The sequence below is a fragment of the Hippoglossus stenolepis genome, chromosome 9 (genome assembly GCF_022539355.2).
Source record: "Hippoglossus stenolepis isolate QCI-W04-F060 chromosome 9, HSTE1.2, whole genome shotgun sequence".
In the NCBI taxonomy this organism is placed as follows: Eukaryota; Metazoa; Chordata; class Actinopteri; order Pleuronectiformes; family Pleuronectidae; genus Hippoglossus; species Hippoglossus stenolepis.
In genome coordinates this window covers 23591518-23615207 of record NC_061491.1, presented here as the reverse complement: position 1 = coordinate 23615207, position 23690 = coordinate 23591518, and the positions used below count along the sequence as shown (strand labels likewise).

General features: G+C 40.8%; 2 protein-coding genes across 3 annotated transcripts; one reads left to right on the top strand and one right to left on the bottom strand.

Moving 5' to 3' along the window:
- Window positions 1-1891: 1891 nt before the first annotated feature.
- Window positions 1892-10988, bottom strand: naaladl1 (N-acetylated alpha-linked acidic dipeptidase like 1). The gene is made up of 19 exons (XM_047341174.1): window positions 10618-10988; window positions 10144-10316; window positions 9641-9762; window positions 8470-8589; window positions 7010-7202; window positions 6778-6871; window positions 6577-6681; window positions 5841-5926; window positions 5626-5745; window positions 5450-5535; window positions 4781-4844; window positions 4471-4538; window positions 4297-4388; window positions 3792-3885; window positions 3484-3565; window positions 3119-3292; window positions 2632-2719; window positions 2387-2479; window positions 1892-2288 (listed from the first exon to the last, which is right to left on the bottom strand). Exons 1-19 carry the CDS (start codon window positions 10815-10817, stop codon window positions 2111-2113), a joined length of 2232 nt encoding a protein of 743 aa, XP_047197130.1. The 5' UTR covers window positions 10818-10988; the 3' UTR covers window positions 1892-2110.
- Window positions 10989-12095: 1107 nt separating this feature from the next.
- On the top strand, window positions 12096-21305 carry erap1b (endoplasmic reticulum aminopeptidase 1b). 2 transcript variants are annotated; one of them, XM_047341411.1, is made up of 19 exons: window positions 12096-12487; window positions 13085-13582; window positions 13905-14043; window positions 14170-14304; window positions 14469-14589; window positions 14981-15135; window positions 15399-15512; window positions 15860-15991; window positions 16231-16362; window positions 16620-16703; window positions 16848-17005; window positions 17229-17308; window positions 17394-17577; window positions 17812-17968; window positions 18091-18275; window positions 18380-18541; window positions 18632-18772; window positions 19320-19401; window positions 19636-21305. In XM_047341411.1, exons 2-19 carry the CDS (start codon window positions 13092-13094, stop codon window positions 19804-19806), a joined length of 2823 nt encoding a protein of 940 aa, XP_047197367.1. In that variant the 5' UTR covers window positions 12096-12487; window positions 13085-13091; the 3' UTR covers window positions 19807-21305. The 2 variants fall into 2 exon arrangements, with proteins under 2 accessions (XP_047197367.1, XP_047197366.1); XM_047341410.1 differs by having other exon boundaries at window positions 13062-13582.
- The last annotated feature ends 2385 nt before the right edge of the window (window positions 21306-23690 follow it).

Genomic DNA, 23690 nt, shown 5'->3' with positions numbered 1-23690 from the left:
ATCTGCATTGAAAAACATCAATAACAAGTTGACAAAGAAGTTAATGTTCCATCAAGGTTACATAAGCTGTTTATTTACAGTACTCTTAACATGAGCTTTTCTAACCGAGCAAGACAAAAAGAAAAGTGAAGACATAACGTCAGATTCTGATTACACACACACACACCCACACACACACAGAGACACACACAATGGAGGAGGCAGCTGATGAACGGTCACAAACACATTCCTGTTGGCAGTATGTTTAAAAATCAGAGGAATCTATTAGTTATAAAAGTTCTTCCTCCTCTGACCTCGGCTGCTCCGCTGAAACTTCTCTGTGGGAGGAAACAGTCTTTGGTTATTCTGAGCAATTCTGCAAATATCAAGTCAGTTTTGCTGAAAAAGGAAATGATGTTAAGTAAATGTCCCGCTGCTAAAAATACTGAGGAACACACATATATATATATATATATATATAGATGCTGTACACTGCCCACAATGTGAGATGTAACCACATTCAAAAATGTTAATTAACCTGATCCTGAACTATGGGGAAAATTGTTTTCCACGAATGAGGTCAACCAATGCATGTTTTTTCAAACAATATTTACATATTATATAACATTTACATAATAATATCCATAAAATTGCAATATCAATAATAATCATCAAATTAAATAACACAATTTGCAGTCAAAGCTTTGGTAAGGCCATGCACACACTCAGTTCCTCTGGTTTTGTGACTCAGTCTCTCCAACACAACCAAAGATGCAGGTGATGAATCTGAGGGGTTTAGAGTTTATTCTTCTTATTTAGAAACACTTCTCTCATCCACAAACACATTTATTAATTTACACACCAGTACATTTTAACCTGAGAGAAGGAGGTTAGATCAAACCAACACCCTGGGAGACTGTGTTTACACGAGGGACTGAACAGGATAGAGAGTTAAAGAAATCCATGATATGAGCAGCTTTTATTATACAGTTCTATTGATTACTAACAGTTATATATAACTATGCTCAGGTGACAATGGCTGTTTTTTATTTTTCAGCCTCTGCTGCAACTCCTCAACATTTGCAATATCAACTATATGCTAACTTGGCCCGTAGGACTGTTGCAAAGCATTTTCTGACCCCTGTTGGTACACGCTGGTATTGTAGGCCTATGTCCATCTATGAGTAACAGAGGGCCCAAAAAGTTTCAGGCTAAAGCTTTCAAATTAGGACTCTGACATATTAAATAATTTGATGCACCACTGCACCGATGCTTGTAACCATGATTAACTCAAACATTTTCTCTGTAAATGCCTTTGTCACACATGTACATGTTTACGAAATGAAAAGTTTAATTGCAGTGAAATCTAAAAATAGCTCATGGAAAAAATCCACTTTTACTAATTTCTTTATATATAAAATCCATGAATGCCTTTTGGCTAACATTCAATGAGCTACTTCAAAAAGCCGGTGACATATCATTTTACTCTTTGAGATGTAAAACCAACATTTACTTGAAGACATTCAGCCACGCTGTCATCTCCTCTGTTATACTGAGGAAGATAAAAGATTAGAGGCTCTGTTACTCTGAACATAACCAGGATCGGAGAGTGGCTCATTGATTTCATACAGAAAAGACGTCTTTGTCCTTCACAAGAACATGGAGAGAAAAAGATAAAGTAGCTACTGTGTGATGCTTCACTGAGGTTTAGTTCAGAGATTTCATCACATTTGTCTGTGGGTCTTTCATTGTCGTTGCTTTCATGGATCTTGTGCAGAAAGACATTCAGTTTCCCACGGTGGAGTTTCTCTGCAGGGAAATGTGTGTAACCAGATACTTTAAACCTTTACGCAGGTGAAAGCCAGTTTAAAGAGTTAATGTTCACTTGAAAGAATACAGTTGAAAAGTCATCTTCATATTTAAATATTTTTAATCCAGTGACAAAGACAAAGACATCATTCATGTTTTTGTTTGGGGATGAGCTTTGTTCATTGATTCCTAAATCACCTCCCTCAGTAGGAGCCATGAATAATAAACCTTGGCCCATGTGATCAGTGCTCATTCGCTGCAGGTCCCTGCTTTAAAAAAGCAACATCAGAATCCATGAGTAGGTGTCGTTCCTCCTCTTCGTCTAAATGACGTCAACCAGCGTGTGGGCGGCGCCCTCGATGGCCTGGCTCAGGACTGACAGGTGGTAGTGCACTTTGTCCCAGTCGCTGGACTGAGCTGATGACTCAGCGTTGACGTAAGCATCCGCCAGACCTGGGAAGGTCGGTTTGCCGGCGCTGCTGGAAGCCCAGATAACATGCCTGTGTGACAAAAGAGTGATATAACAATGATAAGCAGCCAAAGAATTAACACACACACAGCAGCATGAAGACATGAGCTCAGCAGATCATATTCGCACCTGTACGCATATTTATCTGGGAAGGCCAGAGGGTCCAGGAAGGCTCGGTCCAGCAGCATGAGCTGGTCGTTGATCCGTCTGACCTTCAGTGGTCTGAGACAAGAGAGATGGAGAGAGAGAGAGAGAGAGAGAGAGAGAGAGAGAGAGAGAGAGAGAGAGAGAGGGATGATTGGCCTTGACTTCTATCTGCACACCAGAGGAAATAGCAACACGTCTGCGCGGGATCAGAATGGTTTTGCTCCTACGTTTCGTTTGCCAGGTCTGAACTGTGAATCACTTGGTCCAAATGAGAAGCTGCACTGCGAAAGCTGCTCACTGCACGTTTTAGTGGCTCTGGAAAGAAAACACAGATCATTGCAAACTCTCGGCAAAGTTCTCGCCTTCTCTTAATCTTCTGTGGCTTCAGTCCAACAGTTAGCAACTTTGGCTCAACATGGCAGAAAGTCTAAATTATGAAAACATGAGATAAAAACTGACAAATTAAACTGTAAATTACATGATTAAACACAAAATCCAGAATAAATATACCTATACCTGCATTATGATTATATTTGATTTATATATCTCCTTTCAAGGTACCCAAGGCTGCTTTACAGAGGGGACATTTAAGAATGAATAAAACAAAACAAGAACAGAAAACCTTGATAATAAAGTGTGTTTTTAAGAAGTTTAAATCTTGTGCGACTGTGTGGGTTCTGTAATGTTCCCTTTAAACACCTCAAACCATCTTACCCATGGATATGTTCCTAGCTTTCAGTTGCCCTTCATATAGTGTCACTGCATTTTTCAGGTAGTCCTCCAGACTCTCAGCGTAGTCACTGCAGTTCAGTGGCAACACCAGGCTGTCGGCCAATCGGATCAGGACGTTTCCAGCCGTCCTGGCGATGGCTTGGTGACTGACGAACCCTGAGAGGAGAGATCAGGAGAAAGAGGGATCGAGTAGAAACTATAAGGCTGAGAAATACAAGACCACTGGGGAAAATACATCACATTTTTCATCACAAGACAGTATAAAGTACAGTCCATGACACTGGGATTTCTACCACTGCACAAGAAGTATAGAACAAGAAAACACGAATGAAGACAGCGTCCTTTACCGGGATCAATGAACTTTGAGGCGTAGTCAAAGGTGTCGTATGCTGTGTGGTACGCTGGGTAAATACGAGCATTCGTTTTACTCTGTGGGAAGAAAAATATCCAAGTAACATTTCTGAATCTGAATATTCTCCTCATACCTGCACAGGGAAATGAAAAACTTGTTTGGTTTTTGGATGAACTAAGTACTGGCCAAATAAAAGTCTAAATGCTTTGCACAAATGAAGACTGCTGGTTGATTTTGACTTCTCTGACCCACTATATCACACTTCTGAAATCTGAATGGCTACAGCAACAGTGAGTTTCTTACCCTGTCGTATGTGTATGACAGGTCCATCGAAGTGATTCCGAGGTAATGGACGAAGGCAGCGTAATCACTCCCGGCACCCGACAGGTATCCCACCCTGTCCGAGGTAGACAGAGAAAAACAAGAAGTGTCATTTTATTCATTTATTGCATCCGTTTAATGATTTATCGTCAGACCGGAGATTTCTAAGGGAATAAAAGCTCACAACACAGATGATGAATGATGGGCTGTATAGGGACCAAGCTGCTCTGACAATAATTCAAAGTGTCGCGACCACATACTGGAAATGAAAAGCAACAAAACATCTCAGGTTATCTGGATACTTCTTTTCACAGTCGACAATCGGATCCAGGATATGAACAGTTAACCGACCTTCATTATATTGTTTGAAATATCCAATCACTCAAAGCTCATCGACTACAGATTGTGGGAATTGGAATAAAACCTTTGTAACCCTTCTCCCAGGATGCAATGCAACACGTAGGCTGTTACCGTTGCAGTTCATTACCTGGGAATGACGCCATGGGCCGGGCTCGTCCTGTTGAAGTATCGTATCCAGTTGTCGTACACAGACGTGGAGTCCAGTCCTGGTGCATTTACCTGGTGAACAAGCACAGAGACGTGTGACAGGGTCCTGGGCGAATCCTGATGCTGCAGAGAACGACTTGAGATATTCTTTCACCTGCTTAGCGGCTGTGAAGAGGATGTTCTGAATTGATGGCATCCCTGAAGCTCTGAGGGTGGCGTTGGCTGAACAGTGGAAGACGGTAACATTGGATTCATTATTAACTTGACATGAGACAATGAGACTTGGACACTGGTCAGTGAACACGACCTACATTGGCAGGGACTGTAATTCCTCTTCATGAATTAGATATTTTGTGTCATAAGGATATCCTTTAAACATCTGAGGCTAAAACACCAGGGAAAAATGTAGTTTCCAAATGTTTTCTCGAAGCAGACAGTCAACAAAGCTTGTGACGATTTCTTACCAAAAACAGCGATGTCCACGTTGATGTAAGCGACGGTGCGTTCGCTGAGCTTGGTGAAGTATTGCTGCAGAAAAGACAAGATCCAGTCAAGTCAAATATATTTATACAGCAAAAAACATGAAATGCATAAAATTGAAAAATATAACATACAATTAAATTAAATTAAATTAAAATGCCATGGTGTGGATTAAAACAACTAGATTAATCTCAAAAGCCTTATGAGATTATGAGCAGGTGCGTATTCAATCTACCTTGACTTTTAAACCTTTATTTATTATGTCTACCCTTATGTTTTTTTAAGTTATTTTAAACTCAGGCACTTGATTGCACGTTGTGATTATTGCACTTGTCTTTTAAAACTGCTGCATTTTTTTGTTTTGTCTTCTAACTGTTTGTGTGAACAGACGCGGCTGGAATGACATAAATATAAAAAATATACTTGAAACTTGAATAGTTATTGTGATATTTATTGTTTGGAACCATAGTGACAACAATGGAATAATGGGAAACTTAGCGATACAGTAGCACAAGTATAGGAATCCAGTAAAATGACTTAGTGATACTGGTCAGAGCAGAGAGAGAGAGAGAGAGAGAGAGAGAGAGAGAGAGAGAGAGAGAGAGAGAGAGAGAGACTGTTCTTTTAGTCAAAGTGTGTAGATTCATTATCACCTCTGTGTACTCTGCAGACCCAATGAGTCCAAACTCCTCCGCTCCCCAGCTTCCAAAGATAATGGACCTGCGAGGCCTCCATTTACCTGCAGCAGAGAGGAGAGGAAGTTAGATTGTTTTTTCATCCAGCACCACATTCAGTGTGTGACACAATCAGAAGCCACGACTCTCCTCACCCTGCTTCACCATCTGGCCCAGAACCCTGGTCAGCTCCAACATGACCGAGGTCCCGCTGCTGGGGTCGATGGCACCGTGAACCCAACTGTCCCGGTGGTTCCCGTAGATCACGTACCTGTCTGTGGACGTAAACACACACACACACACACACACAGGTTAATCACAGGATGGAAAGGTTTGACATCATCATTTGGTTTTGTATCACCGGTCTCACCCGGCTCCACGCTCCCTCTGATCACTCCCATCACGTTGGAGGAGTTCTTCACCTCTTCATAGTTGAAGACGTCCAGTTTCACATCGCTGGAGCAGAAATTCAGCCGGTATGAAGTATGAAGTAGCAAAGGAAGTTTTGCATATATTTACAAAATATATACTTCATAAAGTTCATTTTGTAATTTCGAAATCAAGGTGAGATTCCGTGTAATCCGTGTAAATACAAGTGTCTGCAGGATCATAGCAAAATACAATAATTTGAAGTTAAGAGCTGATATTGAAGGTTTTTGTATTTTCCTAAAAAGAAAATGTTTATCTTATCTCATCACTGTAAAGACATTGCTCCACAAAATATGATTTTTTAATAAACCAAATAAAAAATATTGAAGGACAATATGAACTGTGTAAATAAGATTTCACTAAAACGCAGACTTTAGAGAAGTCATGTAAAATATCTGAGGGAAACACACCTGGGTAGCAGAAACTATGTCAAACTCACACTTTTATAATTATGAAAGATAAATTATCGATAGTTTGAGTTGCCCTCGAAATTTAAAAATGCAGTGCAGGAAAATGCCTTAAATTATGTTTTGAACTTTCCACCTTTTCTGTTTTGTAATGAATTGGATGCTGCTCATCTCTGTTTTAACACCATGAACCCATTTCAAGAATAATGATAATTATTACTATTCAGACTTCAGACTTCAGTTATTCCCTGACTGTGTGTGTTGCTTCACCTGTTGCTGAATTCTGATGTGTTCCTGAACCCTGGACCTCCAAAGCTGTAGGCACAGTTGAAGGCTCCCTGCCATGAAGCTGGAGCTGCTTCTCCTCCCAGTTCACTGAACCACCCCAGAGGAGAAGAAAGGTTTCAGATCATATTGACTATTTCTAGCTGTGTCAATAACATAGGTTCAAATGTTAATTTAATCTCAGACCAGATCAATTTGTACGCATCCTCAAATCCGATTGGTTGGATTGGAATAGGAGGGAATCCTGTGATGTTCTCGACTGGAATCCTGTAGGTGTCCTCTGCAAAATAATGACGCAGTAGATTACCAATCAAAAACTTATTTTTCTGTAGGATTTATGAAAAAGGTAAAGATGACCACACACAATAAAAAGAGAAACACTACTGTGTGTGTGTACTTGGTTGTGAGGGCTCTTTACCTTTGGCAGCCAGGTAGGGAGTGAGCGTGTCTCCAAAGTGACTGTTGAAGGATCCTCTCTCCACACCAGAGGGCGGCAGGTACCAGGAGTGAGGATACGTCTCGTTCACGTCGGACATCAGACCGTCGTTGATGTCCAGAGGGTCCGTGTAGACGAGCACGCCCAGGACCCCGTACGCTGCTGCGTTGATGGCCTGGATGAGACACACGTGGTATTTGTACATGTGTAAATACATTGGCTACATATTATTGGCGTTGATATGATATAAACCACATATATGAATATTATATTTCAACATTGCTTAAATACTTTAATTAATACTACTTTTTATCATTATTACACCTATTAAACCTTTACAGTCTTTAATTGTTATCGCCTACTAATTTATTATACTGTAGAAATGCAGTTGTATTATTTTCTATATACTACACTGTTGTATAATACTTTTATATTCTATATGTCTATTGAATTTAAACCTTATTTCTACATGCTTTCAGTTTTTAATTATACATATTTCTATATATCTATATGGTTTTTATACTATTTTCTATTCATGCTTACAGATTTTAGATGTTATATTTCTACATACTCACTTTTTTATATAGTATATACTGAGCTGTTATTCCATAATTACTTACAAGGAACCATATCAACATAATTACTTCATTATTTTTATCTTGTCTTAGTTTAGTTTAGTATTCATGATTCATTCTGGTAATATTTGCTTCTGTTTACTGTGATGACGCACAGTGCAAACACATGCAAACACGATCTTAATAACCTGCAGTCCCCCCCCCCTTCGTAGACGTGCTCTGTTTTTTATATTGAATGTTATATTGCACTTTGCTCCGTGAAGAACGACATTGCACTTAAACGTGTACTTTCCATGAAGATGAAGTAAACACACAAATAAACTCAGTGTAACAGACCATTACCACTTGGAAACCTCCGAGTACGAGTTTGCTCAAACCTTTATATTTATTTAGTTTCAGTGTGATCTACTGGGTTTGACAAAATTATTAATGGTAGATATGTGATGTAGTAAAATCCTCACATGATACTGATGATGATTTGTGCGGTATAAAGATTCAATAGGCCTCATTTATTATAAAGAATAAATAACCGTCGCAATTCTCACAGGCTCACTGCTACAATTACAACTCTGGCCCATTATGATTGGTTTGGATTTGTTAGACAGTGATTTAGTGACGTAAAAAGTTTGTCCACCAAACATTTTACTGTCTCAGTAAAGGTGTCGAGATGTTGAGACTGATGACTCCTGTCGTTTCTTACAACACACACACACACACACACACACACACACACACACACACACACACACACACACACACACACACACACACACACACACACACACACACACACACACACACACACACACACACACTCACAACTGAAAAATGTATTAACTTAATCTAATCTCTAATTGTGGAGCTCACTTTAGCTCCTCTTCCTGCTCCACCGTATCTGGTGATGGCGATGGTTCCTCTGAGGTCGATTGTCTGGTTCAGCAGCCGATAGTCACTTGGTTTCCCCTGGTTGGCGTAAACCAGTTTCCCCTGAAACCATCACAAAAGGTCAACGTTATGACAAAAGCAATGATGCAGGAGTAACTCAAACATAAAGAGTAGAACTTCTGTGCATGTACCCACCATTTATACCCCACAAAACATCTATACATGTTTTTTCAGATTCTCCACAACCTCTTTTCTGTGATTTCAGATATAATACAAACAAACAAAGGACTGTGTATTCTTATCTTTTTCTTTATTACTATCTCATAGAGATAGTGATGTTCCATATAAACCTGTCTTGTGTCAATCTTAACTGATGGGCACTTGTTGGTTTATAAACTTCATTATCATCTTATCGTCTTGATAAGACACACGCAAAAAAAAGGTTTAGGCCTTGAAGATGCTGCAGCTTAACACACATCGATGGTAGCAGGAAAAATTATGATTTATTGCTTTTAACATTCGATTACATGCAGAGTCATTGATTCATGTGCTTTTGGGGTCGAGAGATTCCTGCTCTGTCAAACTTCAAACTTCAATATTTCAATCAACTCTGAACTTATGCATTTCCACAGATGTTCCTGTGAGTCGACATAAAAGCAGATAAATGTGTTATCTGTCTGCCTTGAAGGTTACAACAGGTGAGCACATGATGTGGGCCTGTAAATCAGAGAGGTGACGATCATGTGACTTTTATAGTTTTAGTGAATTACTACAACAAACACCAGCCGACTTTTTAATTTGTCCATCTACCCACCCATCAACGGACCTACTGGCACAAACATGAAATGAAAGAAGTTCTAGATGCTTCTGGTGACACTGTGTTGTATTATTCGGCTTCTTTATTAGTTTAGCTTGGATAGCTCGTTATTTCATAATGATTCAGAGAATATGCACGTGCATTGTGCCTTTGTCGGCTTATCTGCTGCCTTAGATGTAGGAAAGTGTGAAAGTATTCATGACTTTTCAGGTTATGGAGTAATCTGAAACTAAATCCGATTAAATCACTGGATTCAAATACTTGGCTGTTAGATTTGGGATTAGCCACCACATAGACTGAGTGTGAGATGCACAGGGAGGCGTATTTGCTTGTTACCTTTGCGTGTCCTGCAGGGGAGTACGCAGCGTACGGCTGAACCACCTCAGGATCAGCTTGATCCGCAGTGTAAGGCTTCTCTTTCTCTCTGGCAGCGTACAGCACGGTTTCAGACGCGTTCACTGAAATCAACAACTCATGGTGACTGGTCTGTCGGTATAAAGCTCACAGGCGGAATGAAAACCTCATGAATGTTGGACGACCACGAGAATATGATGGAAATCTAACATTCTGTGGACTTATTGGGGGGATTTGTTTGGTTTTATTTTTATTTTAAAGCAAAGAAATATTATTGTGACACATTTAATAGCTTGAGGATTCTGGCCTAATTATGATAAAGACAATTCAAATCCAGATTAGTGTCTGTGAACACATTGTGCTGAAGCTGCTCCTTTAAATGGGATCATCTGAAAAAGACCTGATTCAGCTACCTAATCTTAATTTTGGGCTTTTCAGACTCGACAGTATTTGCTGGATGAGGAGGCTGTGGCCTGTCCGCTCACCTACAGTGACCTTGTTGGGCTTCTTGGGGTCCGGGAAGGACAGGTAGACCATGTACTCCTCTCTCCAGGCCTGGTCCAGACCCGTCTCTGAGTCTTGCCATCTCTTCAGCATGAACTGCACCGTCTTCTCATCTCCAGCTGTGGTGGCCATGTGGGGCACTTTTGTCAGCTCCCTGTGGAGGAACAAGAGGATACAGACGAGTTTGGCTCCATTAAGTAAAACCCGACACTGATTCCTTGAGGGAATCACAAAGGGATCGTGAAATCTGTTAAAGCTTCTAGAATTGGAGGAAACCTTCAGGAATATGCTGAGCAAAGATGATTCAGTATGAAATCCTTTTATAATCTCCCTCTTTTATAACTTACAAACTAAAATGTTTTTCCTTTATTGATTTTCTATTTACACATTTTAAAATCACTTGTAATCATCATGGAACCTTAACAGAATCTTAACATAATCATTCATCTATTCACCGTAAGTTTTCCTGGATCTGGATGTTGTCCACCTCAGACAGGAACTTCTCAATGAGACTCTCGTCCACATCCTTCACCACATCATTCATCCAGGACGGTGCCGGGCTGCTGCTCTCTGTGATTCCATAGTGGCCGATCAGGATACCTGCGGTCAGCACGGCAGCGCCACTCAGGAGCCCAATCAACACCTGCTTTATCATTCTCCTCCCTGGGACAAGCTCCTCAAGAAAACAGTCGAGTCCCCCTCCTCGGTGGTCCTGAGTCTGGTGGCGCTCTCCAGAGATCACAGTGGTTTTGGTGACAGAGTTTTGCTTTTGAACCCTTTATGTCAGAGAAAATCGTCCTTTCTGATTCCCAAATGATCGCCGTGACACCAGAGCAGCTGCTGAGGGACCTCCCATAAGACAGAGGTATTATCATGGCAACGTTTACTCATTACTGTTTGCAGATGGGATGGACTTTAGCCCTACGTGTATATGTGAGGGAGTTTAAATCCATTCATTTGCAATGTTCACACTCACAGACGCACAAACATACAGTATTTGAAGTTCAGGTGATCGACAATAGTGCATCATTTGTTTTTGGTTAAAATGTTTAATCCTACCTGAACAAGTAAAACTTTGAATACGATATCGGTGTGTCTAACCAAAACCTCTAAGTCCAAACAATATTCTGTGTACAATAAAAAAGCTTTTAGTGCAACAATAAAATCACAACATTTCCAGGCCAGACGGCCACATGAGAGAGTTTTATGAACTCAGACAATTCAAGTTACTCAAGGTAAAGATTAACTCCTGTGAGAAATTCACTGGAAAGATTGAAAATGTATATTTACTAACATGTGTGAAGGAAATCAACTCTCAATTTGTTTTCACTTCAGACTCAAACCTGAACATTTTCTGTTTTATTTTGAGAACATCATAACATGTGAAGCTGTTTAACTTGTTATTCAGATGTTTTATTATATTTTATGAAGCAACATTGTTAAATTCATGACCATGTATTTTATTGCATAAAGAACTTTTACAAGACATTCTTTGCTTTGTGAAATCAGTTGTAAAATAAAAAAAACACATACACAATAAGTTTGACAGTGTCATTTCAAAGTTTGGGTGATTTGTGATGATATATGAATAACAGTATTTGTGAAGGAATCTTTACATTTACATATTTTTAATTAATCAGTAGCAGGCTCTGAATATACTTTAAATTATTAATTTAATAAAGTCTCTTTTGAAAGAAAAAAATGAAAAACTTTGATTCACAGAGAAATTAACAGGAATGGAAATGGCACCCTCTAGTGGTGAGATGTATGACTGCAGATTACTGTGGTTTCAGTGTTTCCTGAGGTGGGAGAAGACCCGCCCCCTAACCTGCATCTGATTGGTTTAGGTTAAGGCAGGAAGACTGGTGATTTGTTAGCATTAAGGGGGCGTGTGAGAGTAAGCCAATCAGAGGCAATGTATAGGTGGGTCTTAGCAACAACACGGAAGTTCCTGTAAACACGACTTTTCTCTTCTACTTCTTTCCGTCGTTTCTCTTTATTCTGGCTCAGTTTTACAAACATCACGGACTCTTTCACTAACTCTACAACTACATTTAAAGGTCGAGGATTTTATTTGATAAAAAAAAGCGTATATGAACGTACACGACCTTGGTTTCCTGTATAATCTGCAGAAATGTAAATTCAGACATTCTTATTATTTGTAATTCACATTTTTAAGATCACAATAATCTTAGATTTACACTGAATTTAACACAGTGGAGAAGGGATCATGTGTTTTTTTCCCACAATGCAATTCCCTCTCTGCAATCTCTTTCACTTTCACTCTTGGATTATTTGAACGTGAACTTCGAGCAGGAAACGAAGGTGAGTGGAAAACATAATGAAATAAGATCATTGTTATGATTGTTACTGATCTAAAGATCGACCCAGTCCATGCTGTCAGATTCTGTTGGGTTATTTACTATGAGGTTTTATTTGGATCATGGATAAACTAGTGTGAGAACGAAAGTGTCGTGTTTCCCGGATCAAGTGCCATGTGTTTGTGCTTTGTCATTGTCTAGTTGTGTTGAAGTAAGACTGTGCAATTAAACTATATCAATAAAACAACGTTCATCTATAGCAATATATTAAATTATATATATTTCTTATAAATTAAGTAAGGAGCTATAAGACATATATACGATCCACCTCAGATTTGTAAAGTGTTAATAATGTGATGTTTAACTTGATCATTATCAATATCGACTGATTATCTTGACAGTTTGATTTAAAAATTGAGCTATTGATTACATCTTTTAGCAACTACAGTTAAGAGATGTGATGCTCTCTCAAAGTTATGATGTTGTAATGTTACAATTAGATAACAAAACAAACTACGATGACATGTAATAATATTCCTGAACATGATTATGCATTTGTGTGAAATTGGCTTTTACAGGTGAGAGGATTCTCTACTTTCAGTGTCACCATGTCTTTGGCTCCTCTCCTGCTGCTGCTGTTCCTTCCTTTCCCTCCCTCATCTGGAGCACAGCTGCCCAATCAGGGCCAAGCCAAAGACCCCCCCATCGCCACTAATGGCCAGCCGTTCCCGTGGGACCGCATGAGACTTCCCAAAACCATCTACCCGCTCCACTATGACCTCACCATCCACCCCAACCTGACCACCCTGGACTTCACTGGCCTTGTTCGCATCGAGCTGGACGTGCTGGAAGACACCAGCATGATCGTTCTCCATGCCAAGCAGATGCAGATATCTCACGTGATGCTCCTGGCGCCTGAAGGCGTGAGGCCTCTCCGGGTGCTGGAGTATCCACATTTCCATCAGCTCGCCCTGCAGTCGGATTCCGTGCTGACTAAAGGAAGGAAGTACGAAGTGCAGCTGGAGTTTGCTGCCAACTTGTCTGACAGCTTCCACGGCTTCTACAAGAGCAGCTACCGCACCAGCAGCGGGGAAGTCCGGTAAGAGTCTGAGACTTGTTCTTGAGGTGCAGTGTGTACGGAGCATTTAACCATCATGTAATCATCACCACATTGATTTTGCTACATTGGCTTAAATGCAGTTAATTGATATCTTGTGTAAAAAGATTTTACAGGGTACACAATAATAAAATCATGCAAAACTACAGAGCATTGGAAGGAAGGACAGAAAGGAAATGTGCAACAAATTTGTCAAATATAAATTGATGTTCAAAATGCTACATATACAATCTGAAACTGTCCTTCAGCTCATTACATAAGTTATTATTTAACATAATGTCACTTTATTTATTTATGTTATTAGGGTTCTGGCATCCACACAGTTTGAAGCAACGTTTGCTCGTGGAGCTTTCCCCTGTTTTGATGAACCTGCTTTCAAAGCCAACTTCACCATACGGATCATACGAGAGCCGCGCCACATAACCATCTCCAACATGCCTCAGGTACACATGAGCACATGAACATGTTGTGTTCCTCTATCGTCTAATAATGAAACTCACAACTCTAATGGACTCACCGACCTCTCCTCCCTTTTCTCCATTTCTCTCACCACACATTTTATTTGTCAGGTTAAAACAGTGGAGTTGCCAGGCGGTTTGCTGGAGGATCACTTTGACACCTCAGTCAGGATGAGCACGTACCTGCTGGCCTACATCGTGTCTGACTTCCTGTCTGTGAGCAGGACCACCCAGCACGGCGTCAAGGTGAGGACGACAACAAACACTGGTCATGTAATCGTTTTGTTGGGATATATTTTTTACTTTTTAGATTTACTGTACTTTGGAGAGACATCTTGAACATTGTATGCAACATACATTTGACTTTGTCAGTCAACTTGTCCACTTCCTGTTGTATTATATTATATCAGATTTCAGTCTACGCTGTCGCTGAGAAGATCGATCAGACGGCCTTCGCTCTGGATGCTGCTGTCAAGCTGCTGGACTTCTACGATGACTACTTTGATATTCCTTACCCGCTTCCCAAACAGGGTCTGTAGGAAAAATCATATTATACCTGAATATCAGTAGATACACTTTTTATCTTGTTGATTTCAAACTTGTGATGGGATGTAACTGTCAGAAAGCCTTATAAATATTCTGCTTAGAATAGTCCTTCTGCTTAGTCACAGATCACTTTGACTTAACCGCATATATATTTCAACATTTACTAGTGTAACTTTTCTGTGGTTGGGCCACATAAAATATTTTTCTAACTTGGATCAAACAAAGAAACTGTAGGAAAGTAAAATCAGCATGTTGAAAATATTGAGTATGAATGTCTGTTTCACAGGAGATTTGAATACACTTGTGAAATAGTCGGAGCAGCAGGTGAACACACAACATTTCACTGTGTTTATGTGCTTGTTGTTGTGCTCTGCAGACCTGGCTGCTATCCCTGACTTCCAGTCAGGTGCGATGGAGAACTGGGGGCTGACGACCTACAGAGAGGCGGGCCTCCTCTTCGACGCCGACAGGTCTTCAGCTTCAGACAAACTGGCCATCACTAAGGTCATCGCCCATGAGCTCGCACACCAGGTACGTGTTGTGTGTCTGTCCTGTGCTTCATCCGTCAGCTTCAGTTAGAAAATGAAGAGTAAAAGTTGCAGTTTGTCCCAACTCTCAAAGTTGCTAAATTTGGGAAATAATGAATAATAATTTTTACTTCTAATGTGTTAATGATCTACAGTATCTACAGAGCAACTCAGCTCTGAACTTTACTTAGCTTCCGTTTCATTTTCATCATGTCCTGGGGTGTCCTAAGCTGTTCTTCCATGTTCTCTCTCTTCCATGTTCTCCAGTGGTTCGGGAACCTGGTGACGATGGAGTGGTGGAACGACCTGTGGCTCAACGAGGGTTTCGCCAAATTCATGGAGTTTGTCTCTCTCGACATCACGTACCCAGAACTGCAAGTGGTGAGAGCGGAGTGCAGGGAACTGACATGTATCTGACTCAGAACACATGAATGAGCAGCTATCACATATATAGATCATCTAATTTGCTTTTGGAGTTCTCTCTTAATTTAAATTCAGAAATATTGAGACATTTTTATTGGCATAACAGGAAAGATTATAACTCTTATGTCAATAAACAGCTTTTTGTTAGATATGACCACAAAGATTCCATTAAAAAATGACCTCAAACCTCAGATTGTCGAATATTTTATCCCTTGCGGTGGCTGTGTTTTAGTAAACTGTCTGACCTGAACATACTTTTCTCCTCCCGGCATTCTCACATCCCTCCTCCCTTCTTTTTCTCCCAGGATGACTTTTTCTTGGGGAAATGTTTTGAGGCCATGGAGGTGGACTCCCTCAGCTCCTCTCACCCAGTCTCCACCCCCGTGGAAAACCCCATGCAGATCCAGGAGATGTTCGACGACGTGTCGTATGACAAGGTCAGCTTCATTCTGGGATGATGCTCTTGGGTATTTAAACTGTGCTGTTACCCGGTCAAGGGCTAGAAAATAGACTCGAGATTTGAGCGAGCAATTTCCCCTGAATTTGCATATATCCTCAAAACTGCAGTTGAAATATAACATTAAAAGCCAGGTACAAAAATTATTGAAGTAATTAATCACACAACTGGAGGTGTTTTGTTATTCAGCATTCATGTGTGTATTTCTTTTTCTTTTAGGGAGCATGTATTCTGAATATGCTGCGGGACTTCCTGACTCCAGAGGCCTTTGAGATCGGCATCATCAAGTACCTGAAGCGCTTCAGCTACCAAAACACTGTCAACAGCCACCTGTGGGAGAGCCTCACTAATGTGAGTGATGGGTGTGTGTGGGTGAAGTGGAAGAGGGATAAACAGCATTTACATTTGAGTTTGAAATAATGAATTGACACAGTGCTTGTCTGCTTTTAAATACTTCAATTATAATACCACTTCGTTTTCAATGATCTGGCCGTTCAGAGGTTTGAAAATCAAGGCAGGTCATGTGATGTAACAATATGTCTGATTGTGCTGAATGGGTCTGTTACTATCATGTTTCCCTGCTGAAGTTCTGTGCCTCTCCTCAACAGATCTGCAGCTCAGATGATTTGGACGAAGGCCGAATGAAACACAAAGAATTCTGCTCCAAACGCAAAGTCCAGTCTGGAGCCTCCGTACGTTTTCATGCTTTACAGCGACCAGGCTGAACAGAGCAAACTTCCTCAGTTCTCTCATGAACTATTGATGTAGCCACAAATCTGTCACTGTACACAATGTTAAATGATTTATTGTGTATCGATATGTGTTTGTTCGTGCAGAAGTGGTACTCCGGTGATGAGCTGGACATCAGGGCCATCATGGACACCTGGACATTGCAGGAGGGCTTCCCGCTGGTCACTGTGGAGGTCAGAGGTCGCGAGGTCAGGCTCAGTCAGGAGCGTTACCTGAAGACAGACGACCCCTCCCTCACTGAAGGGTAAATATTAAAGCCACTGAAACATTTCTATCAAACTCATCCTAAGACGTCAGATTCCGGTCCTAAACTTTGACCAAAGTTCTGTACCGAATTTGCATTTGCAGGGGAAGTGTAAAAATGCAAGAGTTGCTTCATAAATTCTGACATTTAAAAAAGCTAAACTAGAGTTTTAAAAACAGCTCCTTCTCATTTTATTTTATTTTGTCATGTTGTGTGTTGGTAGATTCCTGTGGCAGATTCCACTCACCTATGTGACCAGCGCCTCCAACACCGTCCACCGCTTCCTGCTGAAAACCAAGACTGGTGAGTAATACACCCAAACTAAATGTTATTTCCACAAGTCCTCTTTGCTCCAGAGCTGTTCTTTACGCCGTGCTCCTCCATGCAGACGTCCTGTACCTGCCGCAGGAGGTGGACTGGGTGAAGTTCAACGTGGACATGTGTGGCTACTACATGGTGCACTATGCAGGCGAGGGGTGGAACTCTATCATCAAACTGCTGCAGCACAACCACACGGCGCTGACCAGCAACGACCGAGCCAGCCTCATCCAAAACGTCTTCCAGCTGGTCAGGTCGGTTGTTACACATCCACTAATCAGATCCCACATCAGTTAGTCTGAGTGAAGCCATTTTAATTCCTATACATACTATTTTTTGCCGAATATAAACCGGTGATTGTGGTTTGTAAATTTTGAAAATCAGTGGTTGTCCATTTGTTTTCCTTTTAACATCCAAATTTCAAATGACTGAATATGAAATCCAAGCTGCAGCCGGGTGTTGGTTTGAAATCCTGACTTGTGTTGCAGTGTGGGGAAGGTGAGGCTGGACACGGCTCTGGAGCTCTCTCTCTACCTGTCCAGAGAGACTGAGATCATGGCTGTGACTCAGGGCTTCGGAGAACTCGTACCTCTCTACAAACTGATGGAGAAGAGAGACATGCCGGCTCTGGAGAACCAGATGAAGGTCAGTGAAGGCAGCACTCATGAGGCGTCACAGAACATGTGGATAAAAAGCATCAAAGTCCTCCATATTGTCTTAAAGGTGAATATGAATCTCAGTAGAGGAGCTGATTGTTGTTTCCTCAGACCTACATTGTGGATCTGTTCCGGGGGCTGATTGATCGTCAGGTGTGGACCGACTCTGGATCGGTGTCGGAGCGAGTGCTCAAGAGTTACCTGCTGCTGTTCGCCTGCTTCAGGAACTACCCCCCCTGTTTGACCAAAGCCACGCAGCTCTTCAACGAGTGGAAGGAATCTAATGGCAACATGAGGTCAGGCGTCCTAAACAGACTGTAGGACAATATGTACAAGAGTTTGTATGTAAAGATTTTCACCTGCTGGTTTCTGAAGGAGAAGTGGTTTTGTCTGTTTTTAGTCTCCCGGTCGACATCACCATGGCTGTGTTCGTGATTGGAGCTCGCACGCCAGAGGGGTGGGACTTCTTGTTCGAGAAATACCGCCACTCCATGCAAATGTCTTTCAAGAGCCGCATTAAAATCGCAATGGCTGTCACTCCGCTGCAGGACAAGCTCAAGTGGTGCGTACTTCATGTGAAATTGGAAAAGATCAGTAATATATCAGTCACCTCTCCTGGCCGCTCCCTTTACCTTTCTCTTTGTGTCTGCAGGATGATGGAGCAGAGCCTCCGCGGGGAAGTGATGAAGACTCAGGACCTCCCAGACGTGGTCGTCTCCGTCAGCAAGAACCCCCACGGCTACAAACTGGCCTGGGACTTCTTCCGAGCCAACTGGCACAACTTCATCAAGAAGTCAGTGACCTACATTACTAAATGGGGTTGCATTTTATGTATGGGTTGTGTCATTGATCAGGTCGGACACCAGCCAGCAGCTCACACTAACAAGGAGGAACCATAGACTGTTTATTAAAAATGGACCCAGACTCTGGGTAAAGAAAGTGAAGCCAAGGCAGAAGTGCCAGAAACATGTATTATCTCAAATGTCCAGCAGATGGCGACCCCACAGGTTAAAGTTTGTTTCTGTCAAAAGTCTATAAGAAAATCACTTCTCGCTTCTCACTTGATTTATAACGTCAGTAAAACATTGTCCTGAGGAGTTTATGGTCTCAGTCTCTAGCTTCAAGTCTTCTTCAACACAGCATGATGTCCATTTTGGAAATGATGGTCCCATTTAGAGTCAAAGAGACGATAAAGCAGTGAATGCATTTAGTTCGGCTCCACCCCCGTCCTTCCAAATATGGTTACTTCTGGTTTTAATAAACCTAGATGGCGCTGGACAAAATGAAAAACTCAAAAGAAACTTGAATTGTGTTTCACTGTGTTTGCTTTGATGACACAGGTTTGACCTCGGCTCCAACTCAGTCTCATACATGGTGAAGGGTGTGACCAACCAGTATTCTACCAGGGAGATGCTACATGAGGTAAGAGAAAGAAGTACAGGTTTAACAGTTCTTTGCACTTTGAAGCACATCATTTCTTTGTGTCTTCCATCTGGCACTCTATATAAAGAGTCCATATTTAGTTTTTTGTCTCTTGTCGTCACAGCTTGTTGTTCAACTTTAATGCTTGTTCCGGGGATGAATGTGTATTTTCAGGTCTCATGTGTCAAATCTAACCTGTGTATGTTAAGTCTTTCCTCCTCTGCATGTGCTCAGGTACGAAGCTTCTTTGACTCCCTGACCGAGGAGGCGGGCTCAGAGATGAGATGCATCCAGCAGACCTATGAGACCATCGAGGACAACATCCGCTGGATGGACACCAACCTTCCTCTGCTGAAGGCCTGGCTCGACCGACGCAGCCCCAGAATGTCTCATGAGGATTTATAGCGCCAGGAGAAGCAAAAAGTCTGGTGTGCATAGTTATGTTGCTAAAGGCAAGTGTGCACTCAAGTCCCAAGTGTTGGGGCGACTAGAATGGAAAAACCTACTTACTTCCCAACACTGACTTTAACAAAGAAAAATCCTGATGGTAGATTGAAAAACATAACAAACAGAAGTTTCATGCTTTGGAATATGTGATCTATTTTATTTGACACTCCAAAACTAATTGACCCAGACTTTTTGTACACCTCTGTAAAACTATAGCCTAAATAAATACTGTGAAAAAGTAATACATTTCCTCAGTAGCCTTAAACAGATTTTAAACATCAATATAGCAGCCACAAACTATGTTCTGTGTAAAGATATCATCCTCCTCTTATTTATAGAGAAAGAAGAGAAAGTCCAATACGAAGCGCTCAGGTGAAAACGACCCCTGGTGACGTTTCCCTCTGGTTTGTGTGACTAAAAAAGTCCTCAAACAAATCAAGAGATGAAACCAGAGTAGAGAATTTGTCTGACTTTTCAGAGATGGATAGTGACATGAGCTGTGTAAAGGCTGGTTCGAGTAACAGAGGGAGGGGGTATCAGCATTTGTGTTTCGTTAAAGAAGCAACATTCGTGACAGGTCTGAGGAAGTAACATCCTTTTTTTTTCAGGGAAACATCTTTGAGTTGGAGTTTTATTTCTCAATTTGTTTCTCTGCAACAGATGTAACACCTGAGTTTTCTTTTCAGAGCTGGCTGCGTGTGTCTGTATCTGTCTGTGACTTAGTGTGTGTTTGTGCAGGTGTGTGTGTGTGTGTGTTTTGCGGATTAAATGTGAGTTGTGTGTGAGCTTTTAACTTTTAATTCAAAGATAAGTGCACTGCAGCTGGTTTGAAGTCTCAGTTTTTGTGTTGTTGATGTTCATTAACGGTGCAGACGACAATGGAAACATTGTACAGCTTTGTGCAGTTGGTGAATGATGCACAAACGAAATGCACTCCGCTGCATCTGATATTTGATTTTTCTCAAATATCTTGGTACAAATCTTTCCTTCACGTAAAAACCCAAACAAAACCAAAATAAGACTGGACAGTCTCCCTAGAGAAAGAAGCCAAAAAAGAGGCCTGATGACCTCCAGCATTCAAAAAGTGGGAATATCCACAACATCAACACCAGAATGAAGTTCGAGAGCAAAGATAATTTATCCTATTGCACTTTTTATATGGTTCTTGTGCCTTTGAATAACTTTTGAGATAAAATGTCTAAAACTTAAACTTACTGCTGTAATAAGACAAACTTCAAAACATGTTCAACTTTATTTAAATTCACCTGTTGTGACAAAAGAAAATGCACTATTGGGAACGTGTCGTTAGAAAAAAAACCTTCATTTTGTTTGATTCAGTATGAATATGATTTTTCGCGCCTCTGTTAAATGGCTGAGGATTCAGAGCAATTCTGTTGTTTCCTAAGGAGAATATGTGTCGTTTGAATTTGGACCAATAAAGTTTTAAAATCCCTTGATTTCCATTTGTCTTCTATGATTGTGTCATGAGTTTATCCCTGGAAGTTTTATGGATGTGACCTTCGGACCTTTTCTCGTATCTGATCGGCAGATCACATACTTCGAACCAGTAAAACGTACATTTCCAGATTCATGGGGTAATCTCCTACTTATGGGTGCGCCTGCGTTTCCCTTCAGTCACACAATCCAGTACTTGGTGTTTAAACAGAAATTCCACATGAGGATCAGTTCACTCGTCAATGGGAGAGAACGAACTGGCCTGTGACACCAGTTGCATAACGTCCCTGATACTCTGGATGGGGAAATAACCTCTGATGATGTCACACTGATGGTTGAACTACACATTTGTTTCCTAGTTAGACATTACTGAGGTTCTGCTATCGAGTTGAACTATGGGAAACGTAGCACCCAGTGCCTTTCCACCTGGACCAGTACTAGGGTATAAAACTTGGCATATCTCACCTTTGCTTTTACCACTTTTGACCACGTAAAAAACATGTCATGACAACTGAAGGCTGCCAAGTTCTCGTTCTAGCCTCATCCATAATATCAGAGCCCCTGTGACAAACATTTAATTAAATGAAAGACACAAATTCTAGTGAGTGAAAATCCTGTGAATTCAGGATTTAAACCAATTAAACTAATAAATGAAATTTTTTATTCTTATTAATCTGAATGTTAAAATCTATTTTAGTTTCTATGGTGACCTGCCTGTCAGCGGAGCCCCTGTGGAAAAAGGCAGCTGTGACTTTAAATCTTCTGATGCCGCCATAAATTTCTCTGATGGACCTTTGGCTCAAACTACTATCACACACTGTCCAACTGATAAAACACACACTTATATATGTGCGTGTGGGCCTTTATTCATACACATCACATTTGTGTAGAAGATGAGAACAACCGTAAACACGCTGCTGACATGAGAACACAACAATACCTTCCTTTCTAAAGGAGTTTCAGGGGATGAGATATATTGTGAGCTTTGCACTCGCTTCAGTGCACGGACACACACTCATTCACACACGCACGCACACTCACACTCCGCCCCCTCAACAGCACACCCACAGTAGAAACCACATTCTGGACCAGTGGGTTTGTCTTCCCAGTGCTACACCTGACCAGAAGGTAAGAGCCTCACGTTGTTCTTCCTGCTTCCTCCGAATGAAACTTACTGCTCGGTTACATAGAACCTGTTCAAATGAATATCAGTGAAAAGTACAGAAATATGAAAACCAGTGGAAGCTCTTTGTTTGTTCAGTCAGTACTTACAGACGTGGCTTCTGTGACAAAGTGCTCGCTGACCGCGTGTTGGGAATTTTGACCTCACCTCCCTCTTGTGTTTTTTGTGGTTTGTTGTTTGCTTTGCTAATCCATTCAACTTTCCAACAGAGATAAATATTTACATCTATAAAGTTTATTTAAGTACAGATTCAACATCCTGTCGAGGACTTGATCCACATTTAGAGTCCAGGTGGCAAAAAGTGAACGTTGTAATCTGAATTTGTTTCCCTCCACATATTAGTAAAAGTTAAATTGAAATTAAATTGACCCTGTAATAAATGTATGGCCCCACAGTTCCTTGTAATTTCCTCCCTCACAAAACAGGAAATCAGGCCACAGTGACAGCCTGATAACAAGGACTGTGGGTGAGTGCTGGTTTAACCCACTTAGATCCAGTCTCAGTGTCAGACTTGTGTAAGGACACACAACAAGTGTGTCTGCAACAGTAGTGTGTTCATTTTGAAGACGCACATCCCTTCCTTGATTTAAATTACACCTGATCAGCAAAGTATTATGCTGGTGTGTTGAGACTTTTACAGGGTTTGGTTTAGAAACAACTTTGTGAAAAAATGCATTTCACAAGTATTTCAGGTGGGTTTTAACAGGCTTGTCTTGAAAAATTCAGAAATCCCCAAAATGAGATGATAAATATTCAAAAAAATAGAGCAATAAGGAAAAAGAAAGGGGGGTCATTTACAAATATATTTCCAGATAATGTGTTTTGAAATTGTCATAACTTTAACCAAAGACACAAAAGTCTTTCAATCAATCAAATTTAATTTTTGTAGCCCATATTCACAAATCACAATTTGTCTCATTGGGATTTAAAAGATGCAAAATCTCTGTTTTGAAAATCTCTCTGATCTTAAATTAACGTTAAATAAATTACACTATTATCTCAATATAATAATAATAATAACAACAATAACAATAACTTAAGTAATTCATATACATCATATGATAAAAGCCTTTTTACACAGATGTGTCTAAAGAAGAAAATGTCCGTCTATCACCTGTCGCGTTTACAATCACGGTGGAACAAGTATCTTTACGTAATAACTCTAATCAGCGTTTGGCCTGTAAACCATGTGAGGTCAGTGCAG

What these genes read in the sequence shown, in the direction of transcription:
- naaladl1 (XM_047341174.1), bottom strand. Translation starts at nt 10,817, where the DNA reads ATGATAAAGCAGGTGTTGATTGGGCTCCTGAGTGGCGCTGCCGTGCTG. An exon ending in ACATCAGAATTCAGCAACAG is followed by an intron (nt 5,927 to 6,576) that starts GTGAAGCAACAC and finishes TTTCTGCTCCAG; the next exon opens with CGATGTGAAACTGGACGTCT. An exon ending in TGTCATACACATACGACAGG is followed by an intron (nt 3,566 to 3,791) that starts GTAAGAAACTCA and finishes TTCTTCCCACAG; the next exon opens with AGTAAAACGAATGCTCGTAT.
- erap1b (XM_047341411.1), top strand. Translation starts at nt 13,092, where the DNA reads ATGTCTTTGGCTCCTCTCCTGCTGCTGCTGTTCCTTCCTTTCCCTCCC. An exon ending in CCATCTCCAACATGCCTCAG is followed by an intron (nt 14,044 to 14,169) that starts GTACACATGAGC and finishes TTTATTTGTCAG; the next exon opens with GTTAAAACAGTGGAGTTGCC. An exon ending in CCCATGAGCTCGCACACCAG is followed by an intron (nt 15,136 to 15,398) that starts GTACGTGTTGTG and finishes CATGTTCTCCAG; the next exon opens with TGGTTCGGGAACCTGGTGAC.